At 37.9% G+C, this 20,823-nt stretch overlaps 2 protein-coding genes across 2 annotated transcripts in view; one reads left to right on the plus strand and one right to left on the minus strand.

Moving 5' to 3' along the window:
- The window catches only part of LOC126236142 (BRO1 domain-containing protein BROX-like), a 122,809-nt gene extending 108,290 nt beyond the window's left edge, over positions 1–14,519 (minus strand). The window contains exon 1 of the mRNA XM_049945224.1: positions 14,377–14,519. Coding sequence (XP_049801181.1) covers positions 14,377–14,477 — 101 coding nt within the window. The 5' untranslated portion in view covers positions 14,478–14,519. The remainder of the gene's footprint in view (positions 1–14,376) is intronic.
- Positions 14,520–14,941: 422 nt separating this feature from the next.
- Positions 14,942–20,823, plus strand: part of LOC126236143 (thioredoxin-related transmembrane protein 1) — a 58,374-nt gene continuing 52,492 nt past the window's right edge. Inside the window, exon 1 of the mRNA XM_049945225.1 lies at positions 14,942–15,156. Coding sequence (XP_049801182.1) covers positions 15,008–15,156 — 149 coding nt within the window. The 5' untranslated portion in view covers positions 14,942–15,007. The remainder of the gene's footprint in view (positions 15,157–20,823) is intronic.

Below are 20,823 nucleotides of genomic sequence, written 5' to 3' on the forward strand. Positions count from 1 at the left end.
AACCAATAGTTTTGGGAACGACTAATGATCAGGAAGTGAGTGAGTGCATAGATTTGGGAAGTGAAATTTCTACTGTGTCTGAGTTTGTTCAAAGTATTAAAACATAAGAGAGTGTACCCAAAACTGTCAGTTACTGGGATACACATACTAGGAATAACTGGAAGCAAAACAAGACAAGTTAAGCATGAAGCTCGGTTACCAATAGCATCAAACAATGTTACATTTATGAAGATGTGCTTAGTAGCGCCTGACTTAAATTTGCAGTTACTACTAGGAACTGACTGGCTGATGAGATTTAAAGTAATACTGGGTTTTCCAACACATATATTAACATTTTCTTACCAAGACCAAGTATTTGTACTACCATTTAGTGGGAAGATTACTGGTAATATCAAGACATATAGCATCTGCCTTGTAGCAACGAGCACCATGATGGATTTAGAGAACACTTTGGATGCACAAAGTACACTGCAAAAACTAATTCAGGCAAAAGCTTATGAATCTGATCTGTTAACTGAGTTACAGAAAAATGAACTTTACCATAAATTGTTGAAGTATCGTAAAGTTTTCTCAGATAAACCTGGAGTACTTGGTAATTATATTCAAAGATGAATCGCCTTTATTCTGTAAACCCTGTCGAGTACCGTTAAGCATATGACCAGCTTACAAGAGGGGATTAATAAAATGTGAGAAGGAGGAATAATAGGAAGGAGTTCTAGTGTAGGCAATAACACATTATCAGTAGTGTGTACAGTGACGGGGTGAGTACACCTACGATTGGACTCACATACTCTAAATAAGCACATAGAACCTGAATGAAATCGACCAGTCAGTATAGATGAAATATTGATGAAGTTTGAGCAAGCAAATTATTTTAGCTCAATGGATCTCATGTCTGGATACAGACAAGTCAAACTTCCTGAGACTTCACAGAAATTTACTGCAGACTTGTACGAAGGTAAGTCATACCAATTTACAGTGTAAACCTTTGGATTAAATATCTCAGTGCCAGTATTCATAAGAGCCTCGGATGCTGTGTTGGGGAAGAATTTATTGAAAGAGCTAATAATCCATGTAGATGACATACTCCTAGTGTCATCCAAGACATGGGAAGAACATCGTGATTTACTGAATAGAACATTAGAACATTATATGTGAAAATTAGATTAGAAAACATTAGATGTGAAAATTACCGAACTATTAGTTTAATAAGTCACAGCTGCAAAATACTAATGTGAATTCTTTACAGACAAATGGAAAAACTGGTAGAAGCGGACCTCGGGGAAGATCAGTTTGCATTCCGTATAAATGTTGGAACACATGAGGCAATACTGACCCTACGACTTATCTTAGAAAATAGATTAAGGAAAGGCAAACCTACGTTTCTAACATTTGTAGACTTAGAGAAAGCTTTTGACAATGTTAACTGGAATACTCTCTTTCATATTCTGAAGGTGACAGGGGTAAAATACAGGGAGGGAAAGGCTATTTACAATTTGCACAGAAACCAGATGGCAGTTATAAGAGTCGAGGGGCATGAAAGGGAAGCAGTGGTTGGGAAGGGAGTGAGACAGGGTTGTAGCCTGCCCCGATGTTATTCAATCTGTATATTGAGCAAGCAGTAAAGGACACAAAAGAAAAATTTGGAGTAGGTACTAAAATCCAAGGAGAACAAATAAAAACTTTGAGGTTCGCCGATGACATTTTAATTCTGTCAGAGACAGCAAAGGACTTGGAAGAGCAGTTGAATGGAATGGACAGTGTCTTGAAAGGAGGATATAAGATGAACATCAACAAAAGCAAAACGAGGATAATGGAATGTAGTCGAATTAAGTCGGGTGATGTTGAGGGAATTAGATTAGGAAATGAGGCACTTAAAGTAGTAAAGGAGTTTTGCTATTTGGGGAGCAAAATAACTGACGATGGTCGAAGTAGAGAGGATATAAAATGTAGACTGGCAATGGCAAGGAAAGCATTTCTGAAGAAGAGAAATTTGTTAGCATCGAGTATAGATTTAAGTGTCAGGAAGTCGTTTCTGAAAGTATTTGTATGGAGTGTAGCCATGTATGGAAGTGAAACATGGACGATAAATAGTTTGGACAAGAAGAGAATAGAAGCTTTCGAAATATGGTGCTACAGAAGAATGTTGAAGATTAGGTGGGTAGATCACGTAACTAATGAGGAGGTATTGAATAGGATTGGGGAGTAGAGAAGTTTGTGGCACAACTTGACTAGAAGAAGGGATCGGTTGGTAGGACATGTTTTGAGGCATCAAGGGATCACAAATTTAGCATTGGAGGGCAGCGTGGAGGGTAAAAATCGTAGAGGGAGACCAAGAGATGAATACACTAAGCAGATTCAGAAGGATGTAGGTTGCAGTAGGTACTGGGAGATGAAGGAGCTTGCACAGGATAGAGTAGCATGGAGAGCTGCATCAAACCAGTCTCAGGACTGAGGACCACAACAACAACATTAGAAAGGTTTTGTGTTAAAGAAATCACTATAAGACTGTCAAAGTTGATTTTTGAGAGAGAAAGACTTAAGTTTCTTGGTCACTTGGTAGGTATAAATGAAATAAAAGCAGATCCAGGCAGGGTAAGAGCCATGAGAGGATGTTCAGAAACTAAAAGTACAAAACAACTGAAAGCCTTTCTGGGGCTAGCACAATTCTATAGAAAATATATTCAATGTCAAATTACGAATAATCCAAAGTTATTAAACTTACTCAAGCAAATAACTAAATGGATTTGGGCTAATGGAGTCTAAGACCTTTAATGAGATTAAAGTAGCTCTAGTAGTGGCACCCATTTTAAAACAACCACAGGTGGACAAACATTTCAAGTTAAGCATTGATGCCTCAGAGTAAGGAATAGCATGTGAGCTGTTTAAGGGAGAGTGAGATATTAGCATCGGAGAACATAGTAAACCAGCTTTTGTGAGCCAAGTTCAAACGAAACACCAGTTGAGCTACACAGCAACAGAGAGAGTCACTTGCTATAGTGTGGACTGTCAAGAAATTTTAAACTCTAATTTGGGGATCTAAATTATCGTGTACACTGATTATCAAGTATTAGCATTCCCTGTGAAAATTCTACTACTACATAGCACGTTAATACGCTATTCTTGCAAAATATCTAATTGAAATTATGTACATAAAGGATTCACAAAATATAGTTCCTGATGCATTATCACGACTACCACTGGGCATGAATGATTCATTAAGGATGGAAGGTCCTGGAGTTATCTTCAACATCCATTTTTTTTATCAAGAATTAGACCCAAATTGAGGCTGTGTAGACAAAAACATGTAGAACTTGATTTAATTACATTTATTCATCAAGGGTATGGACATTTTGGGGTATGAAGATGTCTTCCACATATGGTAAAATTTTACTATTTAAGAACTTAGGTAAAAGAAGTACTGTCTGTACTATGTATATGTGAAACTTCCCAAAAGATGAAAGACAAAATCAAGCGACAATGTATAAGTTACACCTGATAGTACCTAAAGACTTACATGACTTCATGGCTGCTGATTTCTTTGGCCAATTACCAATGAGCAGAGGGAGGTAACTTATATATTTGTACAAGTTGAGTGTTGGTCTAATTATGATAAACTGGATCCTATTAAGCATGCCAACAGAGAGATGATGATTAGATGTCTGTGGAAATATTTCTCGGATATAGGGGAGTCATGTAGATTGTTGACAGACAATGGCTCACAGTTTGTGAGTAAAGTCTTTAAAGAGTTTTTAACATGGGAAAATGTTAGACACATTGCTATCTTGAAATACCACCTGCAATGTAACACTTTGAATGCGCAATGAAAGAAATTGCTAGGCTGTGTAAGACCTACTGTTTGACAAGGCACACAGTTTGGTTGCAATTAATCCCCAAATTCCAAGGAATAATTAATGATTGGCCATATTTAACAACAGGATTATTACCTATGGAAATAATGGATATGCCATTTACAGGAGGACCTTTATTAAAATTGTTTGGTTGGCCTCAGGCTGAAACTAGAGCGACAGAGGAAGTACATCAACAAGTGCAGAAAAACATAACAGACAGAGTGAATTCGTGAGTGAAGAAGACAGATATTTAAATGTTATCAAGTTATTAAACAAGCCTTAACACTCTCTCTTACTTAAAAACTTACACACAATCATATTATTGCACTACTGTTGTAGTCAGACAGCAACTAATTCGTTTGTTTATAAATCTGCAAGCTGATTTTCTGTATTTACTCTTGAAATAGCAATTTCATCAGCTGTACCTAACTCTTAAACAAAGTGTCCGAGATGAACATGTTTTGTTTGTCGGTGAAATTCAGGATTCTGTGCAAGCCAAACAGCACTCGTAGGTAAGGTTTTGAATCCTTTAGCTGGCAAAGTTCATTAATAGTCTCTTGAGCCAAACGATTTTTCATGCTGCTTCACTGACAGCTACAAGTTCAGATTCTTTAGCAGAGATTGCAACTGAAGTTTGTCACTGTCTCACACAACTGACAGGTGCACCGAAGCACAGGCAAAGAACACTTCAGATAATCTGTCCAATCCCTAAATCACCTCCATGATAAGCACAACTATAACATTCAAGAATGCCTTTTCTTCACTGCTTTTAGAAAAAAGCCCATAGTCATATGTGCCTCTCAAACAGCAAAAGGTTCCTTTTACCCTTATCACATTACACTTTGTCAGATTTTCAAGACTTCTAGATATTATTCCTACAGCATATGCCATGTCTGGTCTTGTCCTATCCATCAGGTACATCAAGGATCCAACTGTTTGCTTATAAGGCTATTCAGTGTTGACAAGGTTCTCTTCCATGCCTTTGTCCTTGACAATTTGAGTTGCAACAGCTCTAAATCACTCATGTCTAAGCACTCCAAAACCATCTTCGTGTAATGAGACTGACTGATTTTAATGGACTCATCTTCTTTTCTATAAATTTCCACTTCTAAGAAATAGAATGCCGGGTTTGATTTTATTTTGTGTTCCCTTCAAGATCTACAATAAATTCTTTAAGTTCACTATCACTGTTTGCCACAACCAAGTCATCAAAAACACAAGAGTACGAAGAAAATCTTGTAAGAACCTTGCTGTCCCATAAAGAGGCAGAGATCAGCTTCACTTCGCTTAAATCCTAAATTCATGACATAATTAGCGAATCTCTCACTCGAGCATCTAGCCTGTTTCAGACCAGTAAACACTTTTTGCTAATCAACATAATTTTCTACAACCATCATTGTATCCTTCGGGCTATGTCATAAATATAATTTCCTGTTAGTTTCTGTAAAGAAAAGCAGTAATCACATCTATCTGTGAAATGTTCACCATCTCCTCGGCTGCAGTACAGAGTAACATTTGAACAGTCAACACCTTCACCACAGGGTTCAAAGTTTGTTCATTATCAGTCCCTTTCTCTTGATACAGTTCTTTAACAACCAATCATGCTTTGAATCTGTCAACCAATATATCAGCATTCATCTTCAGTTTGTAGATCCGTTAACATGGAATTGCCTTTTTTCTTGGAAGTAAATCTTCCAAGTCCAAGTTCTATTTTCTTGTTGAGCTGCCGTTTCTTGATCAATGGCTGCTTTCCAATTATCTCATTGACCTGAATTCACGGCATAACAATAAAATTCTGGTTCCTCAAAAGGTTATTAATTGCATCATGTAGCCTTGAAGTCTTTTTGGATGTTTTAGCATTAAACTTTCACACAGTTGTGGCCTAACCCTATCATTGCCAGACTGTTCTAATTTTTCTTCAGATTCATCCTGTAAATCATCATAACTATAGAACTCATTTTCTCTTGGAAAATTAAATTTCACTTTGCTCTTAATTTCACCTGATGACTCTTGACTTCCGATGAGGGGTATCAAGATCCACAGGACCTACTAGATTTATGTTTTGCACTATTTTCTCTTCAAAAATAATATCTCATGATCTCATTAGCTGACGATTTTCTTCACAATAGGTCCATTAACCATCATCATGGCCACAGCCAACTAGAATCCCTTTAACTGCTTTTCAATCCATTTTCATCCTTGATTGTTTTGGGAAGCGAACATAACATTTAGATCCTATTGTATGTAGATATTTCACACATTCTTCCAATACCATATTTTGTATGGTGATATCCCTAGAATACTGGAAGGTCCTGTTCGATTCAGAAACTACACTGCAGAATTTATCATTTTAGCCCGAAATCACTGAGGAATGTTTCAGTGTGCATGCATCATAGCACTGGCTGTTTCAACAAGAGTACTATTTTCTCTTTCACTGCATTAATTTTGCTGTGGAGTGTATGGCACTATGAAACATTGGATTATGCCCTCCTCTTGTACAGTCTCCCTTACCTGTTTATTGTTGAACTCTCCTCCATTAGCACTTAAGAGGTTTTTAATTGTATGCCCAGCAGTCTTTGTTTTGGTTATAAATTGTCTTAGTTCACTAGGAACTTCTCATTCTTCCTTGCTGAAGTAAATAGCTTGAAATTTACTGTAATCATCTTTGAGTAAAACAAAGTAGTGATATTCAAACCTGGATTTTTCAAAAGGACAATAAACATCTGTATGAATCAGCTCTACCGGTTCAGAGCTCTCTTCAGGGTGCCAAATGGGAGCCAATATACCTTACCATACATACAGAGCTCCGAGTCCAATCCTACATTTCTGCCTAACATCTCTGAAATTAACATCTTGACACGTTGTTTATTTTGATGTCCAAATCTTTATGATACAACTGTAGTACATCTCCTCGAATTAATTCATTTAGGTTTTATGCTTCTCGTCATTATTTAAATAGTCTGGCATACTGATCACAATTGCCAACTCATTTTTTGGTTTCACTAATTTCAAAATAACATTTTGTTTCTGGATTTTTATCATGTGCTACTAAGGCAGAAAATAGATTCTTTTTAATTTTTGGTGCATATCACACATCACTCGAAGTGATTTTGTGCCACTTTCCTCTTACTGCTGTTTCCATTTATATGGCGCCCTTGCCAACAGCCTCAGCAGTATCATCAAGTGCTGATGTAACTGTAAGTGTTGTAGAAAATGTATCATTTGTCTTGAAGAAATTGTCAGTGTTAGTGATGTGACTTGTAGCACCATTATCTATAAACGAGCTATCAGTATCACACACAGATGACATAACAACAGATATTTCAACAAAGATAATCATGTTCTTATTTGGAGTTTTAACAGCTTCTGACACATCACTTTTCTGAGGCTTTTGTGGCCGACCATCTGCAATCCACTTAAAGTATTTTTTGATCACATGATTTGCCTTCTTACAATAATAACCCTCCCCCATGAACCACGGACCTTGCTGGTGGTGGGGAGGCTTGTATGCTACAGCAATATAGATAGCCGTACCGTAGGTGCAATCACAATGGAGGGGTATCTGTTGAGAGGCCAGACAAACATGTGATTCCTGAAGATGGGTAGCAGCCTTTTCAGTACTTGTAAGGGCAACAGTCTGGATGATTGACTGATCTGGCCTTGTAACATTAACCAAAACGGCCTTGCTGTGATGGTACTGCGAACAGCTGAAAGCAAGGGGAAACTACAGCCGTAATTTCTCCCAAGGGCACGCATATCTTGTGGTGTCACAGCCAGACACCACACGTCCTAGGTGGTAGCTTAAATCGGCCGCGGTCCTGTAGTACATGTCGGACCCGCGTGTCGCCACTGTGTGATCGCAAACCTAGCGCCACCACAAGGCAGGTCTCGAGAGACTGACTAGAACTCATACCAGTTGTACGGACGACAGAGCTAGCGACTAGACGTACGAAGCCTTTCTCTCTCATTAGCCGAGAGACAGAATAGCCTTCAGCTCAGTTAATGGCTACGAACTAGCAAGGCGCCATTAGCCTTACAGTGATTGTAATTAAAGTCTCCTTTGTGCGATGTACCACAATGAGTTATTAAAGATAAGTATTATACCAGCTACGTACTTTTCTTCATAGCATTAATTACGTATCCTGTTCCAGTACTTCACGCCCGTCTGCGTTAGTCTCGCGTGCCTTTTTAAGCCACCTCTATCTACAAGGTGTTGGCCCAGCTGCCGACACATCATATCTACTGTATGGTTAAATGATGCTGGCGTCCTCTTGGGTAAAATAGTCCTACATTCGGATCCTCCGGGTGGGGACTACTCAGGACGACGACGTTATCAGGAGAAACAAAACTGACATTCTGCAGATCTGAGCACGGAATGCCAGATCCCTTAATCAGGTAAGTATATTAGAAAATTTAAAAAGGGAAATGGATAGGTTAAAGTTAGGTATAGTGGGAATTAGTGAAGTTCGGTGGCAGGAGGAACAAGACTTCTGGTCAGGTGAATAAAGGTTTATAAATAGATAATCCAATTGGGGGAAAACAGGAGTAGGTTTAATAATGAATTAAAAAAAAAAAAAATAAAAAAAATAGGGGTGTGGGTAAGCTACTACAAACAGTATAGTGAATGCATTATTGTAGCCACGATAGACATGAAGCCCACGGCTACTAGTGAAAGGAGGTGAAAATTTAATACTGGTGGGGGACTGGAATTCGATAGTAGGGGAAGGAAGAGAAGGAAAAGTAGTAGGTGAATATGGAATGGGGGTAAGGAATGAAAGAGGAAGCCGCCTGGTAGAATTTTGAACAGAGCAGGAAAGAAAGTTGTATACGTTGAAGAGGCCTGAAGACACTAGAAGGTTTCAGATAGATTATATAATGGTAAGACATTTAGGAACCAGATTTAAAATTGTAAGACATTTCCAGGGGCAGATACAGACTCTAACCACAATCTATTGGTTATGAACTGTGGATTACAACTGAAGAAACAGCAAACAGGAGGTAATTTAAGGAGATGGGACCTGGATAAACTGACCAAACCAGAGGTTGTACAGAGTTTCAGGGAGAGCATAAGGGAAGAATTGACAGGAATGGGAGAAAGAAATGCAGTAGCAGAAGAATGGGTTGCTTTGAGAGATGAAATAGTGAAGGCAGCAGAGGATCAAGTAGGTAAAAAGAGGAGGGCTAGTAGAAATCCTTGGGTAACAGATGACATATTGAATTTAATTGATGACAGGGGAAAATATAAAAATGCAGTGAATGAAGCAGAAAGAAGGGAATACAAAGTCTCAAAAATGAGATCAACAGGAAGGAGCAAGATGGCTAATCATGGATGGCTAGAAGACAAATGTAAGTATGTAGAGGCATATATCACTAGGGGTAAGATAGATATTGCCTACAGGAAAAATAAAAAGACTTTCGGAGAAAAGAGAAACGCTTGTATGAATATCAAGAGCTCAGATGGAAAACCAGTCCTAAGCAAAGAAGGGAAGGCAGAAAGGTGGAGGGAGTATATAGAGGGCCTATACAAGGGCAATGTACTTGAGGACAATATTATGGAAATGGAAGAGGATGTAGATGAAGATGAAATGGGAGATACGATATTGCGTGAAGAGGTTGACAGAGCACTGAAAGACCTAAGTCGAAACAAGGTCCCTGGAGTAGACAACATTCCATTAGAACTACTGATAGCCTTGGGAGAGCCAGCCATGACAAAACTCTACCATGTGGTGAGCAAGATGTATGAGACAGGCGAAATAGCCTCAGACTTCAAGAAGAATATAATAATTCCAATCCCAAAGAAAGCAGGTGTTGACAGGTGTGAAAATTACCAAACTATCAGTTTAATAAGTCACAGCTGCAAAATACTAACACGAATTCTTTACAGACAAATGGAAAAACTGGTAGATACCGACCTTGGGGAAGATCAGTTTGGGTTCCGTAGAAATGTTGGACCAAGTGAAGCAATACTGACCCTATGACTTATCTTAGAAGATAGATTAAGGAAAGTTAAACCCATGTTTCTAGCATTTGTAGACTTAAAGAAAGCTTTTGACAATGCTGACTGGAATAATCTCTTAATTCTGAAGGTGTCAGGGGTCAAATACAAGGAGTGAAAGGCTATTTACAATTTGTACAGAAACCAGAGAGTTATAAGAGTAAAAGGGGCATGAAAGGGAAGCAGTGGTTGGGAAAGGAGTAAGACAGGGTTGTGGCCTATCCAATGTTATTCAGTCTGTATACTGAGCAAGCAGTAAAGGAAACAAAAGAAAAATTTGGAGTAGGAATTAAAATCCATGGAGAAGAAATAAATTCTGAGGTTTACCGATGGCATTGTCAGAGACACCAAAGGACCTGGAAGAGCAGCTGAACAGAATGGACAATGTCTTGAAATGAGGATATAAGATGAACATCAACAAATGCAAAACAAGGATAACTGAATGTAGTCAAATTAAATTGGGTGATTCTGAGGGAATTAGATTAGGAAATGAGACACATAAAGTAGAAGATGAGTTTTGCTATTTGGGGAGCAAAATAACTGATTATGATCGAAATAGAGAGGATATAAAATGTAGACTGGCAATGGCAAGGAAAGCATTTCTGAAGAAGAGAAATTTGTTAACATCGAGTATAGATTTAAGTGTCAGGAAGTCGTTTCTGAAAGTATTTGTATGGAGTGTAGCCATGTATGGAAGTGAAACATGGACGATAAATAGTTTGGACAAGAAGAGAATAGAAGCTTTCGAAATATGGTGCTACAGAAGAATGTTGAAGATTAGGTGGGTAGATCACGTAACTAATGAGGAGGTATTGAATAGGATTGGGGAGAAGAGAAGTTTGTGGCACAACTTGACTAGAATAAGGGATCAGTTCATAGGACATGTTTTGAGGCATTAAGGGATCACCAAATTAGTATTGGAGGGCAGCCTGGAGTGTAGAAATCATAGAGGGAGACAAAGAGACGAATACACTAAACAGATTCAGAAGGATGTAGGTTGCAGTAGGTAGTTGAAGATGAAGAAGCTTGCACAAGTTAGAGTAGCATGGAGAGCTGCATCAGACTAGTCTCTGAACTGAAGAACACAACAACAACAACAACAACAGTAATAACAAACTTTTTTTTCCACTATGGTTGTATAAAGAGATGTTCTAACGAGTTACTTATAAGTGTCTCTTTCATTCAAAAAAGCTTTCTCATTTGCACAAGGTTGAGTTGAGTCTGTCCTATCACTTTTTGACATAAGTATCCAACTTGATTGGATTAAAAATACTCATCTGACAGTGTGTGTACAATTTTACAAATTAAAAATAAATAGGGTAATTCTGGATTATTTCCTACATCTTGGTAAAATCATTCCACATATTTTTCGACTTTGATATATGAGATGCTACATCATCGTTCGAATGTTTCACAAATCCAAAAATTGTAATTACGAATGTCTGTTACCTGCCCCTTTAGCTGAGTGGTTAGTGCATCCAACTGCCATGCAGTGGGCCCGGGTTTGATTCCTGCCGGGTCAGAGATTTTCTACAATTGGGGACTGGGTGTTGTGTTGCCCTCATCATCATTTCATCATCACTGACATACAAGTCGTCCAATGTTACATCAACTGAAAGGAAATGCACCTTGCCAGCCAAACTTTCCCATGTGGGCCTCCCAGCCATCAATGCCATATTCATTTCATTCTGCAATGATCCTCTGCATTACTCGTAGTCAATACAATTAAAGCAGCGCTGTCAGCTTTAAGATAATTATTTAATGTGTTCTTATATGTCTCTTTTTACTTGAGCAGTAGCATCTTCCACACATTCTACACGTTTAAGGAGGAGGAGGATGTTAGTGTTTAACGTCCCGTCGACAACAAGGTCATTAGAGACGGAGCGCAAGCTTGGGTTAGGGACGGAAATCGGCTGTGCCCTTTCAAAGGAACCATCCCGGCATTTGCCTGAAACGATTTAGGGAAATCACGGAAAACCTAAATCAGGATGGCTGGAGAAGGGATTGAACCGTCGTCCTCCTGAATGCGAGTCCAGTGTGCTAACCACTGCGCCACCTCGCTCGGTTTCTACACGTTTAACTAATCTATGTTCAATAACGTCAAGTGCTCCAGGAATACCACATAGCGAGACATTTGCTTTGTATTTCAATGTATTCCTGTTTGATAGCCCTTCCAGTAAATCAATGATTATCGTTCTTGTTGAATACATAGACGAAATTCACAAAATTACTCTAAAAGTTACTCCGATGTACACTAATTCAAAATTTTCACTTAATTTTTGTAGGGCCTACAAAACTTACAACTTGTGTTTCTACAATTTACTTTAAATTATTCAGTAGTGAGCTTCGCCCCATAACCTGTTTAACCATCACGCATATCATTGTTTGAAAACACTGGTTTATTAAAAGAAGCACATTAATGCTTAAAATGATAATAAACACTTCCATTCAGCAAAGAGCATAAAACAGTCTGTGCCTGGTGAAAAAAGCTATTTAGATGTCATTCAAGTTATTAAATAAAACTGTTCACAACACAAAACTTTGACACATAACACTTAAATCTATTTTCAATGTTAAGAAATTTTTCTTCTTCACAAATGCTTTTCCTGCCATTGCCATTACCAGTTTTACATGACGCATTATATCAAGAATGCTTTCAACTTGGAGTAGTGCAAGCAGTAGACTGTATGGACTGACATTACATGACAAAATTTGATTAGGCCTATTTCCCTTTCTGCTCCCTCTAGCTTTCATATCATTTCATGGATGCTTACATCTGGCAGCATGTGATTCATCTGCTTGATATTCTCTTGGGAGAGACTTTGATGTCAATGGGACGTTAAATCTTGGGAGGGCAGATGCCGAGTACAGATCCTATTAAAGATGATTTCCTACAGGATCCTATTGCTTTTCTGGAATTGATGAGCAGAAAACTTGTTGAAATACTGCAGAAACAGGATGATCTTTATTGGTTAATCCTTCAAGAAAATTCAATCAACAGTTCTGTAGTACAGTCTAAGAGATGAGGAAAACTTCTGGAGCACTTACAGCATTTCTGTTTTAGAAAAGGAAAAAAAAAACTTTTATCACAATATTTTTCAATTTGTCATAATAATGAAGACTATTAGGCCACTGTGGTATCCTGTTTATTGGGGTGCAGCAACATGATTTGCGTTGGAATTTAGTCGAAATTGTGAATCCTCTTAGAAGGTGGGTACATATAGTGTTTCATACCTCAATGTAGGCAGCCTTCTGGCAGTCAACAAATTCTTTCTACATCTTTTGACCCTTCTGAGGACAAAGCTTTTCATATCATTGTTTATAAAATGCCAGAAGAATGGCATCTAAAATCGCCAGAGCCATATATATATATATATATATATATATATATATATATATATATATATATATATATATTCAAGTTATTAAATAAAACTGTTCACAACACAAAACTTTAACACATAACACTTAAATCTATTTTCAATGTTAAGAAATTTTTCTTCTTCAGAAATGCTTTTCATGCCATTGCCATTACCAGTTTTACATGACGCATTGTATCAAGAATGCTTTCAACTTGGAGTAGTGCAAGCAGTAGACTGTATGAACTGACACCCCTACATGACAAAATTTGATTAGGCCTATTTCCCTTTCTGCCCCCTCTAGCTTTCATATCATTTCATGGATGCTTACATCTGGCAGCATGTGATGCATCTGCTTGATATTCTCTTGGGAGAGACTTTGATGTCGATGGGACGTTAAATCTTGGGAGGGCAGATGTCGAGTACTGATCCTGTTAAAGATGATTTCCTACAGGATCCTATTGCTTTTCTATATATATTAATACAATGCTGAACAATATTATGGGTAGCTGAAGGAAGTAAATAATTCATTATATATATATAATTTAAAATTAGCAGTCACACATAAAAAAAAAGAGTTTTTTTTGTGACAGTGTCAAATCAGGTGGATGGAGGTGGGGATGAAAAGACTCAAAGCAAAAATAGTATGATGATTGTAGGACTATCTGACAGAGTTAGGTATTAACACAAGCATTTATAAGAAACAGTGGGTATATGAGGATCACAGTAACAAAATAAATCAGGAGATGTCATTGTTTCATTGTAAACAGAAACAAAAACAGTATTTAATGACAACATTTTAGTTAATGTAAGACTTCCTTGATATTAGTAAGTTAAGCAGATACGTATATTTTTGAATAGTGTGCTGCGTCGGACAGATTATGGCATACAATTCTTTATGGCTCACCGAACGTTCCACGGACGCCACCATCGTTGGTTAAGAATTGTCAGTCTTTACGTGTAAGGTAAATTTCAGAAATTTTTGATATAACGTTGCTGCACTGAAATACGTTACATTTATTCATGGAAACCATTCTTAAGGCTGAATGCTACTGGGAGCATTCTAACATTGTGCACTTTTGAGTGTATAAAAAAGTACTGTATGGAAGCCTTCTGATGATGTTAGCTAATGATTCATACGCTACAATGATTTAGCACTGACAATACTTACCTACAAATTTTTAATGCTTCACCATCCATGGCTATTAGTTTTAGATCGAAATTAACTGGTGCTGTCGCTTTAAAAACATTTCTATGGAACCAATGAGCCATTTCTACACAATGTTTGTTATGGATCTGCTTACTGTGTTGATACTTGACAGATAACCAAAGATGTAATTTGATGGATAAAATCATGCATAAAATGGATACAAGCTGGAGAATTCTAGCAACGGTTCAGACGAAATATCTAAAATCAGAACTGTTACCATTGCGAGCTAGAATTTCTTCAAATTTTACGAAATAAAAGTTATATTTTATTCCTACAGTTGTATTTTTTAAACTGAAATCAGTTGTTGCTAGCATTGCGAGGCTTTCCTCCTACCCATATAAGTTATATTTGTAGCTATATTTATCATTAATACAATGCTGAACAATATTATGGGTAGCTGAAGGAAGTAAATAATCCATTGTATGTTATCTGTTCCTCGAAAGATAAAGATTGAGCATATGGCTACGCTGTTTTTAAAGTTCTTAGCAGCGATTATAATAAACATGTGTACAACATAGCTTTTTCTTTCAAGTCTGTGGAAAGAGGTGTGTGTTGAGGGTTGGTTGAGGGCGACGTCAGGAACCCAGGAAAGATGGCATCCGGCGTGCTTAAGAGAGTGCTGATATGTGTTATATTCTTATATTCATTAAATTTATCAGGCATAGCAGCGAAAAGCATGCTAAGAGAGCTAAATGAAGACAACTGGGATGAAATGCTGACGAAAGAATGGATGGTTGAATTGTAAGTGTGCCAAGAAGCCTACTTCACCGCATGTGTCAAACTTTCAGAGACTTTGCCGTTCATTTCGTAAAGTATAGCAACAGAGGCATCATGGAATAAAATTCATTATGACCTCGGAGCCAGCATTCGGAACGTATGGAGAACATCTGTGTATCCTGTTTTTTTTTTCTAGGAAAAAAAGTGACGCCCACACCACGTTCAGGTAGCAAGGGTTTAGGTATAATTATGTAATAATATTTGTGGGTTGACTTGAACAAAGCTGTTATATTTCTTCAATTTTTGAAACAGTTTCTGTGGCACAGGCGTCCAACAACATTATCGCATTTGATTATTTAAAGTGTAAAATAATTGTGTACTATTTTCTTGTGTAGTGAACAGGATGTGATGAGTGATTTACAGCGGACGTAGTAACTTTTCGCTATATTAGAATTATATTGTATGTTTTATCACGAGTCATCATTTGCTTGGGAGCAAACCATGGAGTAAAATGTTTTAGGTTAGGGCTGCAGCAATTTGTCATGAAGTCTTGGCAGCTATGCGAGACTTAAAAATGTGAAACCAAACAAATTTTCCCAATAGTGGATGACTTGTCAGGAACCTTGATTGTAGATGTCTGTATTTTAGCTGTATAGGAAACATTCCACATTTCAAATCACCTTGTCATTATTCTAGAAATGTCTGCCATTAAATGTTTTATTCATCCAAGGAAAGAGAGTCAGCATTGGGTGGCATGTCAGAAATAGAGGCCTAGGTAAAATTTGGTAGTACAAAGCAGCAGCATGTGTTACTGTCTTTTACAAAATGAGCTGGAGGATGGTATGGTACTGTGGTGTCTTGGTTTCAGTGTGTACCGGGGCTGTAACATGTACTTGGAAACACAGAGTTAATTACGTAACTATATTTTTTGATGTTATGATTAAAACTTTGACGATGCCTCATACTTTCTCATTTCCTAATAATTTAATTTGCTCAGCATTGCCCAATTTAGTTCAGTTGGAGTCCATTAGCTTTGTTTTATGTTTGTTTGATAGTTTTCAAACAATCTCTTTCCAAGAGACAATCTGTCCTCTTCAACTCAAGTTCAAAGTCCTTCGCTGTTTGACAGCTTGAAGTTAATGTTTTAATTTGTTCTCCCTGAACTTTAATGATTCTCTTTCCCAATTACTTGACTCTTTGTCTTACTGCTTTCTTAATGTCGCATTGAATAACGAGAATAGGCTACAATCCTCTCTTCACTCAATTTTCAACCACTGCTTGCCTTTCATGTGCTTAGACTCTTTATTATTGCAGTGTGGCTTCTATAGAAGTTGTGCATAACTGTTTGCTCCCTATGTTTTATCCCTTGCTGTCTTCAGAATTCCAAAGATTATATTCCAGGTAATGGTTTTAACAAGCTGACTTAACTGGAGCATCCGATTCCATCCTTTTGCTTTGACGTGTGACGTAATGCTGGTGTGGTGTGTGGTGTCATTACGGGGTAGTGTTTGACTTGGTTGTGTTTGTAGATGTCGTGTTGTTGTTTTTCATGGTGCCGTCTGGTAGCGGATGTGGACATGCTGAGCTTAACATGTGGTATTGGGTTCATCTGAATTTTGGCTGTCATCATGCTAATGTAGTTTTGAGTTCTTGTTTTGGTTTTATTCTATAGTAATTGTGATATTTTGTCTGTTGTATGGGATATTTGGGTTTTTAAGTTGTTGGGGCTTCAGTTCCACTTTTCAGAGCAGTAGGTGTTGGTTTTTTGGCATTTATAGTAGTGATTGAGCTATATGGGTCAAGGGAAACGTCCAATTCCTGTGGTTTTGTTGGTGTACTGGAATGTTGTGATTTAACTTTTTTGTGTTATTTGTTTTAGTTTGGTGTGGTGTTTTTAATTGTTGCGTATTTAGCTTGTCCCTGCCTTAAACCCCCAATTTCCCATGGTTGTTTCATTTTATTTTTGGCTTGAGATGTTAATGTGTCATTTTTATTTTTGCTAGTATTTGTTGGTGCGTGTATGTAGTCATGTCAGTGTTGCCATATTGTGTAGGCTGGAACTAGCAATTTCTGCTGTATTGATGACTTCATGGGTCAGAGCAGATGGGTGGAATTGGATGCTTCTGCTATGCCAGATAGCTTCTTCTAAATTTCAAATGCTGTAAATGTAGGTATCTGTCTTCAGTCTATAAACAGTCATGAGAGTCAATATTGCTTTGTGTGTTCGTACATTTCTCCATGACCCAAACTGATTTCCCAGCTGAGATGGGTAACTCTGCTGAATATTTCTATTTTTGAGTAACAGACTGAATGTGAAGATGGCGTAATGTGTACAGCTCCATCAGGTAGTAGTAATACTAGAATTTAAATACTCGTTATGTTGAAAAGAACTTTTGGCGACATTTTTGCTCTTGGCGACATTTTTGTAACCTCTTTGGTGGTTGCCCTGTATACTGGTATATCTCATGATGCATTCAGTGTCAACTTGAGTAAAAATCTTTATTACTGACATATTTGGGGGTATCTCATGAACAACAGTTACAAGCTTTGTCATTGTTAATCAAGAAAGTACTTTCATTGGTTTCATTTGTGTGTATTTTTTGTAATGCTCCAAATAATTTTTGTTTAACCTTAAAATTTACTTTTTATATATGGTGCAATTTCTGTACTTATGGTGGCATCTTATAATTTAACAGCACTGTTAATAGAACAGCCTCCCTTGTGGGTGCATGATATTTAGAACCCAGAAATCAGTTGTTCCATTTTCTGTTCGTATTTGCTTTCCTCCGTGAAGGGGAAAATAGATTCAAATTGTTTTAGGAATATATTTAATGAAAGAAATGTACAAGTTATGTATTAAACCTACTTTAACCAATATTTACAGAGTTACCACTACTTTTCTGTAATTGACAAACTATAAATCAGAACAACATGGAACATAAATAAAATTATGTGAAGTGATCACAAAAGGTTTGCATGAAACTGCTTCACCTAAACAAAGCATTTTGGTCACAAACTGAGTGAAGATTTCATAGTGAGATAAGAGGAAGGAGGCCAAAACTTCAAAAACACTGTACTTCTTTCTGGTTTGGCTGGCAGATCTAGTTGGCAATTATCATTGAATGTAGTGTACTTTTCCTTGTCTGTACTTGCTGAATATATTCAACAAGAGAATCTCAGAACAACTTTTCTGATTTTTGTCATCTGAATCCATTTACCAAAATTTGATGATTGAAGTCAAATGCAGCTGTTTGAATTTTGTTCTTATTGTTAGCTGCTGTATGAAGTATTGTAGAGCTGCCTCTGTTGACATTTTGATCAGTTTTTGTTAGTTTCCAACCAAGAGGTTAGTGTTCAGTAGAGGTTAGCATTCAAAAATAGTCTTAAACAATCTGAAAACCTGGGCACTTGACAGAAAAGTTTTTGTGTGCAGTAATCCTTAGCAACATTTTTCTCTTCTTATTAGTTCAAGTCAGAAACAAACAATTGCTCACAAATGCTAGAAACTGGTCTTAATAATTTTTCATCTCTCATTGGGAACAGTTGTTACATAGTTCAGTACAAATGAGTGTTACACAAGTTTGTGAACCCGGGAGGTGCAAGCATATGGAATGTTAACTTGCTGTGAACAAATGCACATCTGCAGTGTTGAGAGACGGAAGACTATAGTGTTAGTCGTGTGGCTTTTCTTATTGACCACATATGTTACTCAGCACATCAGGTTCTAATATCGTGAGCTCAATTGTTTTATTTGTGAGGTTAACAGGCCTATGTTTGCAAAATCAAAACTAATGCTTTGTCATACAGTTCGTTGCTAAGAAGTTTTATTTCACAATTATGACTTTCTGCTGTAGCAGACATGAGATAATTGTAACTAAATAATAATTACACATCTCCTGCTTTACTAGGGTAACACCTGCCACATCACTGGCATTCAGGAAGCTCCTGGTCATGCCATATGTTTTGTGGGTTTTGAGGAATTTGAGTTCCATGGGCTGGGGCTGGTGGATGCCACCAGTCTACTGTAATCATAGACTCTAGACATGTGCCAGCAATCAGTGCTCCACAGTAATGGCAGGTTGTCACATTGACTGGGTATCTTGATTTGGCCACCCAGATCACCAGTATGCTACTATAATAAATAAATAAATAAATAAATAAAAATTTCGATGTTAGAGTGTAGTGGTGGTTCATGGTGTGGGTTCCTGTAGTCATGTCCTAGTTCATGAGCCACGGGCAACGTATGAGTGGCCAAGCAAGTGGTCCCGACAGTCGGGATACCAGTTACTTTGGAATAAGGCTGGGCATCTCGGACATATTCTGAGTCGTGGTCACCTTTGTGCTCATACGGCAAAGACTACCAAATCCACCAGTTAGTCCCTCAGCCGTTAGGGGTAAAACCCAATGGGACTCGGGGCAAGTAAGGCTAGCAACCTGCTTCCCTGGTACTTTAAATATGATGCTGGCAACAATCAGAGCAAAATGCCTCGGACCTTTGGAGGTGACGGAGTCCCACCTCTAACTGACAAACCAGGGACTCCTAAGATACGACTTGGCAAACAAATGGTAATGAGATGGGGAGCTATTAATATCAATGGGGGCTACTCTGGGAAGAAGGTAGAGCTGGCAGAGGCTGCAAGTAAGATGGGGCTGGACGTTTTAGCTGTTAGTGACATTCGGATAAGGGGTGAGAAAGAAGAGGAAGTGGGAGAATACAAGGTCTACTTGTCAGGAGTCAAAGCAGGAATAGCACAATGGGGTGTAGGGCTTTACATCAGGAAAGAAATGGAACCCAGCGTAGTTGCAATAAGGTATGTAAACGAATGACTGATGTGGATAGATTTGACAGTGTCTAGCAAGAAAATTAGGATTGTGTCAGTATATTCGCATTGTGAAGGGACTGATCAAGATAAGATGGATAGTTTTTATGAGGCACTCAGTGATGTAGTTGTTAGAGTAAAGGACAAGGACAGTGTTCTGCTCATGGGTGATTTTAACGCCAGGATTGGAAATCGAACAGAAGGGTATGAAAAGGTTATGGGTAAATTTGGAGAGGATATGGAGGCCAACAGGAACGGGAAGCAACTCTTGGATTTCTGTGCCAGTATGGGCTTAGTAATCACAAACTCCTTTTTTAAACATAAGAACATTCATCGGTATACTTGGGAAAGCAGGGGAACCAGATCTGTCATTGACTATATAATAACAGATCAGGAATTCAGGAAGGCTGTGAGGGACACACGTGTATTCAGGGGATTCTTTGATGACACTGATCATTATTTAATCTGTAGTGAAATTGGGATTGTGAGGCCGAAAGTGCAGGTGGTCAGGTCCATATGTAGGAGGATAAGAGTGGAGAAACTTCAGGATAAGGAAATCAGGCACAAGTACATAACAGCGATCTCAGAAAGGTACCAGTTAGTTGAATGTAGTCAATTACAGTCATTGGAAAAGGAATGGACAAGGTACAGGGATACAGTACTAGAAGTGGCTAAAGAATGTCTTGGAACAGTAGTGTGTAAAAGTAGGAGGAAGCAAACAGCTTGGTGGAATGACACAGTCAAGGCAGCCTGTAAAAGGAAAAAGAAGGCGTATAAAAAATGGCTACATACTAGAACTCAGGTAGACAGAGAAAGTTATGTTGAAGAAAGAAACAAAGCCAAACAGATAATTGCAGCATCCAAGAAGAAA

The sequence above is a fragment of the Schistocerca nitens genome, chromosome 2 (assembly GCF_023898315.1).
Source record: "Schistocerca nitens isolate TAMUIC-IGC-003100 chromosome 2, iqSchNite1.1, whole genome shotgun sequence".
Lineage (NCBI taxonomy): Eukaryota > Metazoa > Arthropoda > Insecta > Orthoptera > Acrididae > Schistocerca > Schistocerca nitens.